This window comes from Cebus imitator, unplaced genomic scaffold, assembly GCF_001604975.1.
Source record: "Cebus imitator isolate Cc_AM_T3 unplaced genomic scaffold, Cebus_imitator-1.0 Scaffold18, whole genome shotgun sequence".
Lineage (NCBI taxonomy): Eukaryota > Metazoa > Chordata > Mammalia > Primates > Cebidae > Cebus > Cebus imitator.
Genome location: NW_016107333.1, coordinates 5,546,153 through 5,560,127, shown reverse-complemented (window position 1 = coordinate 5,560,127; position 13,975 = coordinate 5,546,153). Strand labels below are relative to the sequence as shown.

At 49.0% G+C, this 13,975-nt stretch overlaps 1 protein-coding gene across 22 annotated transcripts in view; it reads left to right on the top strand.

Annotated features, from left to right (window-relative positions):
- EPB41L1 (erythrocyte membrane protein band 4.1 like 1) overlaps window positions 1-13,975 on the top strand; it is a 145,148-nt gene that overhangs the window by 125,548 nt on the left and 5,625 nt on the right. For 12 of the 22 annotated variants that reach the window (XM_017512755.2, XM_037732842.1, XM_017512772.2 and 9 more), the window contains 5 exons: window positions 243-326; window positions 4,788-4,874; window positions 5,656-5,739; window positions 7,787-7,867; window positions 8,201-8,317. In XM_017512755.2, the coding sequence (XP_017368244.1) occupies window positions 243-326; window positions 4,788-4,874; window positions 5,656-5,739; window positions 7,787-7,867; window positions 8,201-8,317 (453 nt within the window). The remainder of the gene's footprint in view (window positions 1-242; window positions 327-4,787; window positions 4,875-5,655; window positions 5,740-7,786; window positions 7,868-8,200; window positions 8,318-13,975) is intronic. The other 10 variants (XM_017512890.2, XM_017512933.2, XM_017512881.2 and 7 more) reach the window with 5 other exon arrangements.

The following is a 13,975-nucleotide window of genomic DNA, read 5'->3' as shown; positions in this document are numbered from 1 at the left end:
CGCACTGAAATTTGGATAGAGTTTGCCAGATACTCTGAGATTATTTTTTCTTTATCACATAAGTTGGTTGGAATGTAATGAGGCCTGTTGCCCCTCTGTGAGCTGGTCTGTGTGCAGCCCCCTGCCAGTGGTGTTCCCTCACACAGCCTGTCGCTTTGTAACTGGGAGGCCGTGAGCCCAGGTGACAGATGCTGCAGGGGTACCTGGCTCTCCCCAGCTCTAACGACTCCTCCTCTGGTCAGCAGGTTGATGGGAGTACCTCAGTGGGGAGGGAGTTCATAACAACCACTCCCTCCATCACCACGGAGACCATATCGACCACCATGGTAAGTTGAACCCAGGAGGCTTCCCTCTCTGACCAGCCCCCTTGTCCTGCCAAACAGCCAGAGAACAAGCTAACACCACCTGGCTGCTTCAGGAAGCCGTGAGCTGCTCTCACTGCCTCAGGTGTGGGACATAAGTCAGCCGTTTATTGTCTGGGGCTTTAGTTGCCGCAGGACATACAGTCAGGCCTCAGTTTTCCAAAGTGAATAATATGGGTGGTGGAATCCCTGAGTCAGTTATCTAGACTGTCTCAGACACAGCAGTGGGAGAGAGAGGATGGTCCTCTTTGGTTATTGGCACCCACGAATCTCATCTTGCATTGAGATTTCATTGGCTCACCTCACCTCCACTCTGAAGGTGAGGCTGGAGTCCTTCCTGTGGACCCATCTGGGTGGCTGCATATTTTCTCGTGTCTTAGACCACTTCCTTGCCTTGGTCAGCAGATGGTGTACGGTGACCCTAAGTTGGAAACAGGATTTTTGGGACCGCCTGTTGAGGGAGGTCATGGTTCTGCTACATATTTGCTGTCTGACCCATTAAGGAAGGTCCTTGGCTTCAGGTGTCCTCATCTGTAAAACAATAATCCCCATTCTGCAGTTCGCTCTAAGAGACCTCTTCATCACTAGCTCCTTTCGTGATTAAACAGAACACAGCAGTCAGCACACAGGCTGTGGTTCCAGGCAATGTACTGAGATTCCTGAGTGGATAATCTCAGTGGGTGCTCTTCCCTCCACATCCTCTACAGATGAGGAAACTGAAGTTCAGAGGGATAAAGCGACTTACCCAAGGTCACACAATCAGTAAGTGTTAGTGCCAGGTTATCCCCAGGTGCTCTGACACCAGAAGCTCCACTTTCAACCCCAGCCGCTCTGCTCTGCTCCCTTGATCCTGACCATGGTGAACCTCAGCCGCGTGGGGCTGGGGCTGCGGTTGTGGCTGCTGCTGGGTCTAGGGAAGGTAGGGATGCTGGAGCCAGCTCTATCTTGAGCCATTGAGAAGTTGTTTTCAAGATACTGTTTCTTGCCAACCCCCCGACATATACACAGGAAGGGAATTCCATCAGTCTAGACTAGCCAGCAGATAGGTTTTAAATACACAGAAACTTTAAGATCAATAAGCCCAAGCTAGTTACCAGCTTGCACAACTTTCCCTGGTCACTCAATTCCTCCTCTTCCCTCAGTCCTTCACCACATGTCATTGGGATGTTTGTAGGGCTAACTTTAAATCCGTTCATATGGTAAGCAGGCACTTATACCATTCATTTACTCATCCATCCATCCATCCATCCATTCATTTGTTCCAAAAACATTTATTAGTCTGTACTATCTGCCTGGTATTGGGGATATAGTTGAAGAAACAATAGTGCCTGCTGGGATTCATTCATTCAAATGACTGTCATGAGCACCTCTAATGTGCTATGCCCCTGTATTTAGATTCTGGGCTTACAGTGGAGAACAAGGCCCAGCTGTCCCACTTCCTGGCTGGATGACCTTGGACAAGTTATCTGAACCTCTCCAAGCCTCAGTTTTCACTTCTGTAAAATGGGTGCGGGTAGAGGGCAGGAATAGCACATACCTCAAAGGGCTGATGTGAGGGGGAACCAAAGCAACCTGTGCAACACCCTGAGAACAGGGCCTGGTGCATAATAAGTGGTCTGTAGATGTGAGCTGCTGCTACTTCTTTCCTGCCTTCATGGGACAGTGTAATAACGCTACCCTAGGGGCCACCAGGAGGACAGCTATGGGGTGACATCTGTGACAGGAGGAGCCGGGAAAGGCTTTCCCTAGGCAGGGACATTTGAGTGAGCTATGCTTGAAGGACAAGTTAAGGTACAGTCCCAGGAGAAGGCATTCTAGACAGTGGGAAAAGCAAGTGCAAAGGGCAGAAGGGAAGGAGCGTAGCATTTGGGGAAGGGCAAATGGTCAGGAAAGCCAGATGTCAAGCACATGGAGGAGGAGCCAGGGGGTGGGAGGTGGTGGAGGGGAGGAGGCTGGAAAGGAAGGCGAGGCCAGAGCTTGAAGGCCCTCAGATGTCATATACCAAGTTCAAACCTCTCTCCTGCAGAAAATAGGGAATCACTTAAGTTTTTACATTAGGAACGTGATGTCATCAGATATGTGTTTCTGTGTTTTAGAAAGATTATTCTAGCAACGTGTGTGGAGGAGGGACTGGAGCCAAAAATTCGTCCCTCCTTCTCTCTCTCTCTCCTTCCTTCCACAAATATTGATTGGACACCCATGATGTGTGCAGTTCCGTAGCAGGCTCTGTGAACCCAGCTTGAAGAAGGGAATATCCCTGGGCTCTGGGGCCCACAAGCCACTGGGAAAGACAGAGAGAGAAGGCAGGGAACCAGCTTAGATGCCAGTGCCCAGGCTAGGGTGGGACTGGAGTGCAAGGAGGTGGATACAGAGAAGGGGTCAGGGTTAAGGGATGCCTGGAGGGGAGAAAGCACAGGATTTGGTTGTTTGTAGAATGTTCAGGGGACAAGAGGAAAGATGAGCTTGTGACACTGTTCACTAGCCGGTGGTTCTCAAAATGTGGTTCCAGGAACCTGTTAGCAAGGCAGATCCTTTGGGCTCCTCCTTAGACCTATTGACTCAGAAACTCTAGGGTGGGGCCTAGCCGTGAGTGTTTTTCCAAGCCCCCCAGCTGATGCCTCTGAAGTTGGAGAACTGCTGATATAAACAGAGCGCTAGGGGAGGGTGCTCTGTAGTGACAAGCGTGTGTTGGAACTGGAGGAAGCAGTGAATTCCATTCGAGATCGGATGAGTCTGAGGTGCCTGTGGGACATTTCCGGGGGAAAATGTCTAGGACACAACTGGTTTTAAAGGCCTAAGATCCAAGAAAGATCTGAGCTACAGGTGAAGGGATAGAGGACTTTGACCTCGATGATGCAGCAGAAGCCCTTGAGTAGCTGAGGCAGCCTAGAGAGAGGGTGGCGAGTGAAGAGAGCCTGAGTGTGGAGGAACAGAGGGCTGAGTTTGCCTTGGTCAGGGAGAGGAACCGCTCCTCCTGGAGGCAGGTGACTGGACTGGCCAAGGATACGGGAGAGGAAGGGAGGAGCAGAGGGTACCTTGTTTTGAATGATTGATGTCCCTAGTGGTGGCCCCTGTTTTCAGTGTGAAGGCGGAGGTGAGGCTTTGCCCTGGGAAAGACAGAACAAAGAGAGAATAAGAGGCTTTAAGGGAGAAAGGCCCAAAATGATGCTAGGATTCAGAGAGGCTAGTGGCTCTTGCCTAAGCCAGGGGAAAGGAAGTATTGAGCCCAGACACCGCCCTTGGAAGGCCTGCTGCTGGGCCATATTCTGAGACTGCAGGCGCATCTGGAACGTGCCTTGTGGGTGCAGTACCAAGGAACCAGGCTGCTGGCAGCCTCAGCTGCAGGCAGGTGTGGGAGGGGCAGGGGAAAGTCAGTGAGTTTCTGTCCCCACCTGCCCCTTGGTAGGCAGAGGTCCACATCTAGTGCCATGCCCGGACCAGAACCAGAGGTCAAGCCACTGAGGACCTGCAGAATGGACACAGTTCTGGGCCCCTGGACAGACAAGGCTGAGCCCTGAGATGGTGCAGAAAGTAGGAGGTAGAAGCAGGCAGCTGGGCCCTGGCCAGATGGGGGGCAGTGAGTCCAGGGACAATTCCAGGAAGCTCTAGCAGTTAGAATTTAAGGTAGGGCCAGGAGAGCTGTCTGAAGAGAAAGAGTCACTAGGGCAGAGTGGCATGCTGAAGAGCGTGTTGGACTTAGAGTCGGACAACGTGGAGTTAAGTTCCAGCTCTACCACTAACTTGCTGGGGGACTGAACACTTAACTTTCTCTCGTCCTCCAGTTTCTCATGTGTAAATCAGGAATATTTAAAATAATGCCCTGCGGGTGTTATGAGAATTAAATGAGATAAGGCATGTAACATTCTTAAAACACTAGCCTAGCACGTAGCAAGCACTCAGAAAGTCATTATTATTACATTCTAAATAGACAGCTTATGCCCCTATATTTATCCTATGTATTTTGGTTTGCAAAACCTTTTCTACTCCATTAGCTTCATAGGTTCTCTGTGGGATTGGGGCAGGGGACCCTTTTTACAGATGTATCTGCAAGGTGCATAGAGAGGAAGTGGCTCTGCCCCGAGTCATGTGGCTCAAAGGTGGCGGGGGGGGACATGAGCCTGAATCTGGCAACTCCTCTGCTAGTGCTTCTGGAGAAGAATGCCATGTCTTGATCACTGCAGTGTTCCTAACGCCAGACTCTCTGTAAATGTTTGTTGAATGAGTGAGTGTGCAAGTGAATGAGTATGTGCCTGAGTGAGCGAGGGATGAATGAGAGGAGGTGGAACTGAATGATGCCTTCAGTCCTTTGCTTCTACTGTTACTACTCAACCTTGTGGTTGTGAGAGCTACGTGGCCATGTGCTCCGGCCTTCCTGGGGGCCCATCCGCCTGAGAGCTGGCCATCTGAGCACTATTGTTTCCCCAGGAGAGCAGTCTCAAGTCCGGGAAGGGGGCAGCTGCCATGATCCCAGGCCCACAGACGGTGGCCACGGAAATCCGTTCTCTTTCTCCGGTAAGTGGGCAAGGCCAGCTCAGGCTAGGGGACTCCGCACTGAGAATATGGGCATGGACCCATGTATGGCTGTCAGAAAGTGCAGCATTGAGCCCAGAAGGTACACTTCTAGATGCTGAGCCAGGAAACTGGACCCTTTTCAGATGCCACAGGGCTCCCTGCTGTCCGCTAGACTCTCATGAGTGGCCCTCTCCCCACCAACCCACACATGTATGCAGGGCACTGGCGGCATGTGAGGGTGAAGCAGCCCCTCACCTTGGTGGTGCCTCTGATGGTTCTTTTGCATCTGCCCTCCCTACTAACCAGGAAGAGCAATGGACTAGGAGGCCAGAGGCTTGGAATCTGGAGCTGCCTCTGTTGGTGCCTGCCCGGTAACCCTGAGTCCATCACTGTGAGGTCTCTTCCAGCTCTTGCATTCTCCAAGTCTGTGGTTCTCATTGTTTACCTCCGCAGAGAGTGTGCACCTGGCTGTGACAGGATGGGGCATCAGGAAGATTCTGTTTCCACCTTGGATCCCTTTGGTCATTCTTCCATGATGCCAGGATTCTTAAATTCTAGGGTATTGTTAGGATTCTGGACCTCAGGAATCTTGGCGTCTAGGAATCTGAAATTTGGGTATAGGTTTCTGAAGATTCCAGTATTCTTGAATTCTTAATGGTTCAAAGCATCTTGGCTTCGAAACGTCACCTTCACGGGGCCCTTTACCCCACCCCGCCCCCACCCCTCCAGAGCCCAGTGTCCTTACCTGACACCCTGGGTGGGGGGTGGTTATATTCCGCAGATCATCGGGAAAGATGTCCTCACCAGCACCTACGGCGCCACTGCGGAAACCCTCTCAACCTCCACCACCACCCATGTTACCAAAGTGAGTAGCAGCAGGGCACCCCATGGCCCCAGCGGGGCTGCAGGCGAGAAGGTCATAACTGTTGTTCTGCTTTGGCGTCGCCATATGTAAAGCGGACAGAGAAAGCCTGTAGTGTTTGCCAGTTTCTGGAATGCTCTGTGCTTTGTCCTGTGCCACATGTTGTTCTAGGCACGGGCCCTTCCCTTACGGCATGGACAGCCAGGCTGGGGGCACGATACTCATCTCTTTGAAGTAACTGTGAACCATGGCATGTGCGCCTTGTAGATGGAAAGTGCTGGAGGAATCTAGATGGGGTGATGCTATGGGAGGCCCTGCAAGAGTCAGGAAGCATCTCCTGGAAGAAGTGGGGACTGAGTGGAGTCTTGGAAAGCCAGGCAGGACACCTGAGGGAGGAGAAGAAAGGTACAGGTGTTCTAAGTGAAGCAGAAGAGGGAAGCAGAAACTGTGTGTTTGCTTATTTGTTTGTTCGTTGAGCAGATGTCAGTGAGGGTCAACTTTATTTGTGTTGTCCTCTGTGCCAGGGGCTATTGAATGTAGCCGTAAGTGAGGCCTGTTTATGGGATGTGAGAAGCACATGTAGGGGGTATAACTGGAAAATTAGGTTGCAATGGAGGCAGGTAGGCAGAATATAGAGCAAATAACACAAATACCAGGACACATTTGACTCTGGAGAATCTGGGTCTTGGGGAGATTGGAAAGCCAGGAAGGTTTTTAGACTGGAGAGTAACCCAGTGAAAATAGATTTAGGGAGAGAATAGCAGATCCACTGGGATATGTAGATAGGTGGGAGAAAGAAGAGGCAGAAGTGTGGAGAGAAACAGATAATAAATAACTCAGGCCTGGTGGGGAGGGCCTGGACCAGGGTGTGAGTCAGAGCCCAGGCAGAAAGAGGCAGGGACAAAGGAGGGAAGCCTTCCTGGGTGACCCAGCAATGAGGACAAGGGCTCATTGGGAGGCAGGCCAGCTGATGCATCCACACCTGTGTGGCCAGGAGGAAGGCAGGAGGGCACCTAGCCAGGGCTGGAGGCCTGGAGTAGCCACGTTGAGGTGGGTCGAGTTGGAGGCTCTGGTGAGCCATCAGAGGCGAATTCTGGTCAGTTGCACTGGGCCTTCATGCACAGACTGTCCTGGGCTCTGCCTGTGCCTCTGCAGGACTCAGCACTTTCTCACATACCCCACAAAGAACCCACTCTCAGCAAAAGCATTACTGAGCAATGTTGACTTCTCTGAAAGCTTTATGGGAGGCTTTACATCCCACGCCCATAGCAGACAGCTCAGGAAACTCTTCTTCCCAAAGTCCCTGCCAACTGGGAGCCCCTCTTCTTTCTGTCTACTCCTGACTCCAGCTGGGATTCCCCACAGACACCACCGTGCTTTAACATGCCAAACAATTAGGTCCTGCCGCAGCTATTACTCCTATGCTTGCCCAAACCCCATGCCTTCAGAAAACAGCAGAGGTCATAAGCATCATCGATGTAATTTTCTCTTGTACTATTGTTTGAAGTCGTTTAAGGCAGAACCTTGTCACCATTCACATTTCATTCATGTGTTCATTCAACAAATCTGCATTCAGCACTGCCCTGGTTAGACTGGGTGAGGGAGTGGGGGAGGAGGGAGTACAGAGATAAACAAATACAGGCCCTGCCTTCAGGAGCTGGCAGCTTGGTGAGGTGAACAGGGCCACAGACACACATAAGGTCGGCACCAGGCAGAGAAGTCCAAAACTGTGAGCGAGACAGACTTAGGGCTCGGGAGTACCAAAGCAGGAAGGCGGAAGCATTGCCAACGAGTGTCCGGGAGGCAGCAATGGAGCTGGGCTTGGAAGACCTAGATAGGGTGGTTTGATAGTTGGGGGGAGTGGTGGCAACCAGGCAAAATCTGTAGTTCAAAGTCCAAACCCAGAAAAGAAAAAATCTGAAGAAGTCAGGAGAGAAGGTAACTGCTGGTTCTCAGCCCTGCCCTTGAAAGATGCTTTGGGTAGGTGCCCTCTTGAAGCTGTTGCCCCAATAGGGCCCAAGAGTGACCTCACCCGCCTCTCCCTTTGCAGACTGTGAAAGGAGGGTTTTCTGAGACGAGGATCGAGAAGCGAATCATCATTACTGGGGACGAAGATGTCGATCAAGACCAGGTATGGGGGTAGGGATTGTTCTTCCCAGTGGCACTGCCCAGTGCTCAGTCCCTTCCATATCGGGTTATCCACGGATGGCTGCCCTCATGGGCAGAGAAGGTGTCCACTTCTTGCTGACCCTGTTCAGATAAGAAACCCCCAAGGAAGGGGCATTGAATGGGAGCCAGTAGGAGCCAGAAGACCCAAGCTCTAGTCTCTCCCTTTAATTGTTTGACTTTGCCCCTCCCTGGGCCTCAGTTTCCCCAGCTATGCACTAGAGGGCTTATTGTTCTCCACAGTCTCTCTCATCTTAGATATTTCATGGTTCCATCCTTTGCTGTTCTTTCCCACCAGGCCCTGGCTTTGGCCATCAAGGAGGCCAAACTGCAGCATCCTGATATGCTGGTAACCAAAGCTGTCGTATACAGAGAAACAGACCCGTCCCCAGAGGAGAGGGACAAGAAGCCACAGGTAAGGCTCTTGATGCCCAGCAACCATGAGAGAGAGAGGAGGGAGCAGTAGCAAGATCTTCTAAGGGCCATTTCCATCTGAGAACCCAGTGGCTTGACCCTCAATGCAGCTTTGACCCGCCCCCCCACCAGCCTTCCTGATTTGCTGCTCAAAGGAGAGAGGCAGCTCCCTCAGATACAAGTCAGTGGGGAAAGGAAGGAAGACTGGTTCCTTGGTTTCTTTGGGGTTTCAGGCTCCAGATCTAGAAAAATAAATCCAGAAGTGGTTTCAACAACTTTTTAAAGGGAAGGAGATGAGATGGAGAGAAGATCGACAGTGGATATTGAGGTAGGACAGATGGAGGCCCTCATTTTCTCACTGGCTATTACCTATAAACTGGAAGTCAGAAAAAGTCCTGCTAGGCTCAGTGCCACATTCTTGGCCCTGAGTCTGTCTCTTCCTATCATAAGTCACTGATTGTTGTTAAGGGCACATCATGACCAGAGCCCTTGATCCCTTCTGTCTTGCTTGGTTGCAATTTTTTTTTTTTTTTTTAATTTTTGAGATGGAGTCTTGCTCTGTCACCCAGGCTGGAGTGCAGTGGCGCAATCTTTACTCATTGCAACCTCCACCTCCTGGGTTCAAGCGATTCTCCTGCCTCAGCCTCCCAAGTAGCTGATACTACAGGCATGCACCATCACACCTGGTTAATTTTTATATTTTCAGTAGAGACGGGGTTTCACCTTGTTGCCCAGGCTGGTCTCAAACGCCTGTTCTCAAGTGATCTGCCTGCCTCAGCCTCCCAAAATGCTGGGATTGCAGGCGTGAGCCACTGTGCCTGGCATGATTGCAAATTCTCGACTTCTGAGACCTCCAGGGGCCAAAATCTTAGGGACTCTAATATTCTCCTGTTTCATTGTGGGCCATTGATGCCTTGATGAATAAGAGAAATAAGATGACATTGGGGCAGGCAGGGCTTTTAGCAGCCTAAATTAGGGGAAGTGCACTTCCGGGCCCTCTGGAAATTTGCCAGATTTTATTAGATCTACAAAACAAAATCCCATAGACATTGAGTTGGGTGAAATAAGCCAGACACAGAAAGTATAAACTGTGATTCCATTCATACGAAGTCTAAAAGCAGGCAAAACTAATGAACAATCTTGAAAATCAGAATAATGTTACTTCTGGGATGTGGTATTCACAAGAAAGAGGGAAGAGCCACAATGGAAACTTCTGGGTTGCTGGAAATGTCACATTTTCAGCTGAGTGGGTTACATGGGTGTATACATATAAACACATTTGTAAAATTCTTCTCACACTTAGAGTTGTGCACTTCATACATTTTTTTTTTCTTTGAGATGGAGTTTTGCTCTTGTTGCCCAGGCTGGAGTATAATGGCCCAATCTTGGCTCACCGAAACCTCCACCTCCTGGGTTCAAACAATTCTGCTGATTCAGCCTCCCAAGTAGCTGGGATTACAGGCATACACCACCACACCTGGCTAATTTTTTATATTTTTAGTAGAGACGGGGTTTCTCCATGTTGGTCAGGCTGGTCTTGAACTCCCAACCTCAGGTGATTTGCCCACCTCAGCCTTCCAAAGTGCTGGGATTACAGGTGTGAGCCACTGTGCCCAGCCATTTCACATATTTCCTGGGTTCTACCATGATGAAAGAAAATCCATCTCAAAGATCCCACAAATAGCTGGTCTCCTTTTTGTCCTTTTCCTTGAATGAATAAAACAAGTCTTTTCTAGAAAGATATAAGAATGTTTCTCTTCCTTTGATTACGAGACCCCTTAATGCCAGAAGAAAAAGCACTGAAACATTTTCCTGCCACTTTGAAAGGCTGCTAACCTCTGGTCTGGGATAGGGCTGTTCAATAGAACTTTCTGCAGTGATGGAAGTGTTCCTTCTGTGCTGTCTGGGATGATAGTTGCTAGCTGCACGTGGCTATTGAGCACTTGAAATTGGCTAGTGTGAAATGAGATGTGCTTTAAGGGTGAAATACATGCAGGATGTTGAAGATTTAATATGCAAAAAAGAATGTAAGGCCAGGTGGTGGCTCACGCCTGTAATCCCAGCACTTTGGGAGGTCAAGGCGGGCAGGTCACGAGATCGAGACCATCTTGGCTAACACAGTGAAGCCCCATCTCTACTTAAAATAAAAAAAATTACCTGGATGTGGTGGCACACGCTTGTAGTCCCAGCTACTCGGGAGGCTGAGGCAAGAGAATCGCTTGAACCTGGGAGGCGGAAGTTGCAGTAAGCCGAGATCTCGACGCTGCACTCCAGCCTGGGTGACAGAGCGAAACTTAGTCTCAAAAAAAAAAGAAAAAAGAAAAAAAGAATGTAAATGATCTCAATACTTTTTACATTGGGTAAATATTTAAGTGATAAGGGATATATCAGGTTAGGTAAAATGTACTATCAAAATTAATTTCACCTGGCAGGGCATGGTGGCTCATGCCTGTAATCCCAGCACTTTAGGAGGCCGAGGCAGGTGGATCACCTAAGGTCAGGAATTTGAGACCAGCCTGACCAACATGGTAAAACCCTGTCTCTACTGAAATACAAAATTAGTGGGGTGTGGTGGTGGGTGCCTGTAATCCCAGATACTGGAAAGGCTGAGGCAGGTGAATTGCTTGAACCCAGGAGGCAGAGGTTGCAGTGGGCCAAGATGGTGCCATTGCAGTCCAGCGTGGGCAACAGAGTGAGACTCCATCTCAAAAATAAAATAAAATAAAATTAATTTCACCTGTTTCTTTTAAAATCATTTTTAATGTAAACTAAAATTGAGAACTTCAATTGTGAAATTAAAATTTTCTATATCTAGAAATTTTCAGAAAAATAGAAATATATAGAAAATTTAGGAAATGTTATCTAGAAAATCTTTATCTAGGAAAAACAATTTTTTGGGGGAGAGGATTCTCACTCTGTCACCCAGGCTGGAGTGCAGTGGCACAATTTTGGCTCACTCCAGCCTCCACCTCCTAGATTCAAGTGATTCTTGTGCTTCAGCTTCCGAAGTAGCTGGGACTATAGGCTTGTGCCACCACACCCAACTAATTTTTTGTATTTTTAGTAGAGACGGGGTTTCACCATGTTTGCCAGGCTGGTCTCGAATTCCTGACCTCAAGTGATCTGCCTAACTCAGCCTCCCAAAGTTCTGGGATTACAGGTGTGAGCCACCGTGCCCGGACCTATCTAGGAAAATTTTAAATTCCATGTGTAGTTCACATTCTATTTCTATTGGACAGCACTGGTTTAGAAGTGTAGGTTGGCCATGGTTGGAGCCTACCTCCCAGCCTTCATCAGACTTTCATACAAGTGATTGTCATCCCTATCCCCTCAGTTTTCCAATAATTCTTGCTTTATTCCCCCCAAATCTCAGAGTGGTTAAACTGTAGGCCACTTGCAGAGCTGGGTGTATCACCTGGGGAAGCCTGATTAAAAGCCAGGCACTAGAGAACCCTCTCAGAAAGTCTGATTTAGAAAGACTGGCCTGGGACCTGGGATCTGTATTGCCTGGGAATCTTCATTTATACCTTGGTCTTTAGGGAGTCCCCATGCAGCCAGTTCTAGGAGCAACTGCTGCCAAGAACTCTGTACTGGGAATCCAGAGACCTGGCTCGAAAGCTATTCCGCTGACTGATGTGTAACCATGGGTCCATTTCTTCCTGCGTGAGAACTCGGTTTCCTCATTTGTAAAATGAAGAGGTGGAGCCATCCCCCTTCAATTAAAGTCCTCTGGCGATTTGCTTTCCTGGGGTTATCTGTTGTGTGTTTCTCATCTCTTCTCCATCCCCTCTCTCACGCCTCCTCATCTTTCCCAGGGCATTCAGAACCAGACCCCCAGGCTCCCGCCTTCCCTTTTCCCTAGCCATTCGGAGCTCTCCTCCCGGCCTCCACATCCTGCCTGCCCCACCACCATGCAGTCTTTCACATCTGCCCACCTCGCTGCTCCCTTTGCTGTCTCATTCCCTCCTCCTAGCTTCTCTTTAATTCTTTCTTTGCTGCCATTGCCCTATGCACCACCATGCAGCATCTGTGTCTTCTGGGTTGTTCTGTAAAGGTCACCTTCTTTATGTTGCCCTGGCAAGCCAGCAGTTTCTCTCCCTTGCTTTTTCTGCCCACATGCTTTACCGGTAGTTATGGTCAAGTAGAACCCACGTCTGACTCGTAATACAGCCGGACTCACTCATTCTGGAAGATGTCTCTTCTGAATTAGAAAACTCCTTTTTAAAGTGCCTGGAAACATTGGCTTCATGAATAGATGCCTCGTGGTACCCCAAGGAAGAGCTCTGTAATCCTGCAGAGTCTCAAGCCCTGCCCTTTATTAGCTGTGTGACCTTTAGCAAATCATTTAACCTTTTCAGCCTGTGTTTCCTCGTCAGCCAAATGGCAATGATCATCACAGTAATGACAATTGCCATAATTTATGGAAAGCTTATGCGGTGCCAGGCACCATGCCGTGCACTCAACACAAGCACTGTTACCTGCTCATTCATTTTACAAATGAGGAAACTGAGGCTCAGAGATGTTAAGTGGCTTGCTCGCAGTCATGAAGCTGTGAACATGATTGACTGATTAGCGAGTGAAACCCAACCTGTTAGACTAAAAAACAAAATGGTTTTAACCTTCTCACCACACTCTCTTTTTTTCTTTTTTTTGAGATGAAGTCTTGCTCTTGTCCCCGAGGCTGAAGTGCAGTGGTGTGATCCCGGCTCACTGCAGCCTCTGCCTCCTGGGTTCAAGCAATTCTCCTGCCTCAGCCTCCTGAGTATCTGGGATTACAGGCGCATGCCACCATGCCCGGCTAATTTTTTTGTATTTTAAGTAGAGATGGGGTTTCACCATGTTGGCCACCCTGGTCTCGAACTCCTAACCTCAGGTGATCCCACCCTCTTTGGCCTCCCAACATGCTAGGATTGCAGGGGTAACTGGCCGACACTCATCTTTCATAACATCTGTCTCATAGGGCTACCGAGATCATCCATGCAGCATGGTAGATAGCACAGTGCCTGGCACATAGTAGTGCTTAATAAAAGTTCGTTATGATTACTATTACTACTTGAAGTAGGCTAACAAAATGCTGCATGCAGGGACCATGCTGTGCTGTAATAAACCAAGAAGAAGAAATCATAGCACTGTATTGTTTAGATGTCTCTGGTACTTCTGAAGTGTCTGTGGGGTTATGAAGACATCCCATATACCCAGAATAATGATTACATTGACTTATAGGGCACCCACTTCATTAATTGATGCACAAACTTAAAGTGCAGCCTGTCACTGTAAGGAAAAAAATAAAAAATAAAAACCCCAATGCCCAGTGAGGATGTAGTAAAATTGCGTAGAAAGAATACTACTCAATTTTGACCAGCAGCCAGGCACAATGGCTCACACTTGTAATCCCAGCACTTTGGGAGGCCAAGGCAGGAGGATTACTTGAGCCCAGGGTTTCAAGACCAGCCTGGCCATTATAATGAGACCTTCATTTCTATAAAAAATTTAAAAGATTAACTGGGTGTGGTGACTGGCACCTGTAGTCTCAGCTACTTGGGAAGTTGAAGCAGGAGGATTGCTTGAGTCCAGGAGGTCGAGGGTGCAATGAACTACAATTGCGCCACTGCACTCCAACCTGACGATAGAGCAAGACCCTGTCTCAAGAAAGAAAGAG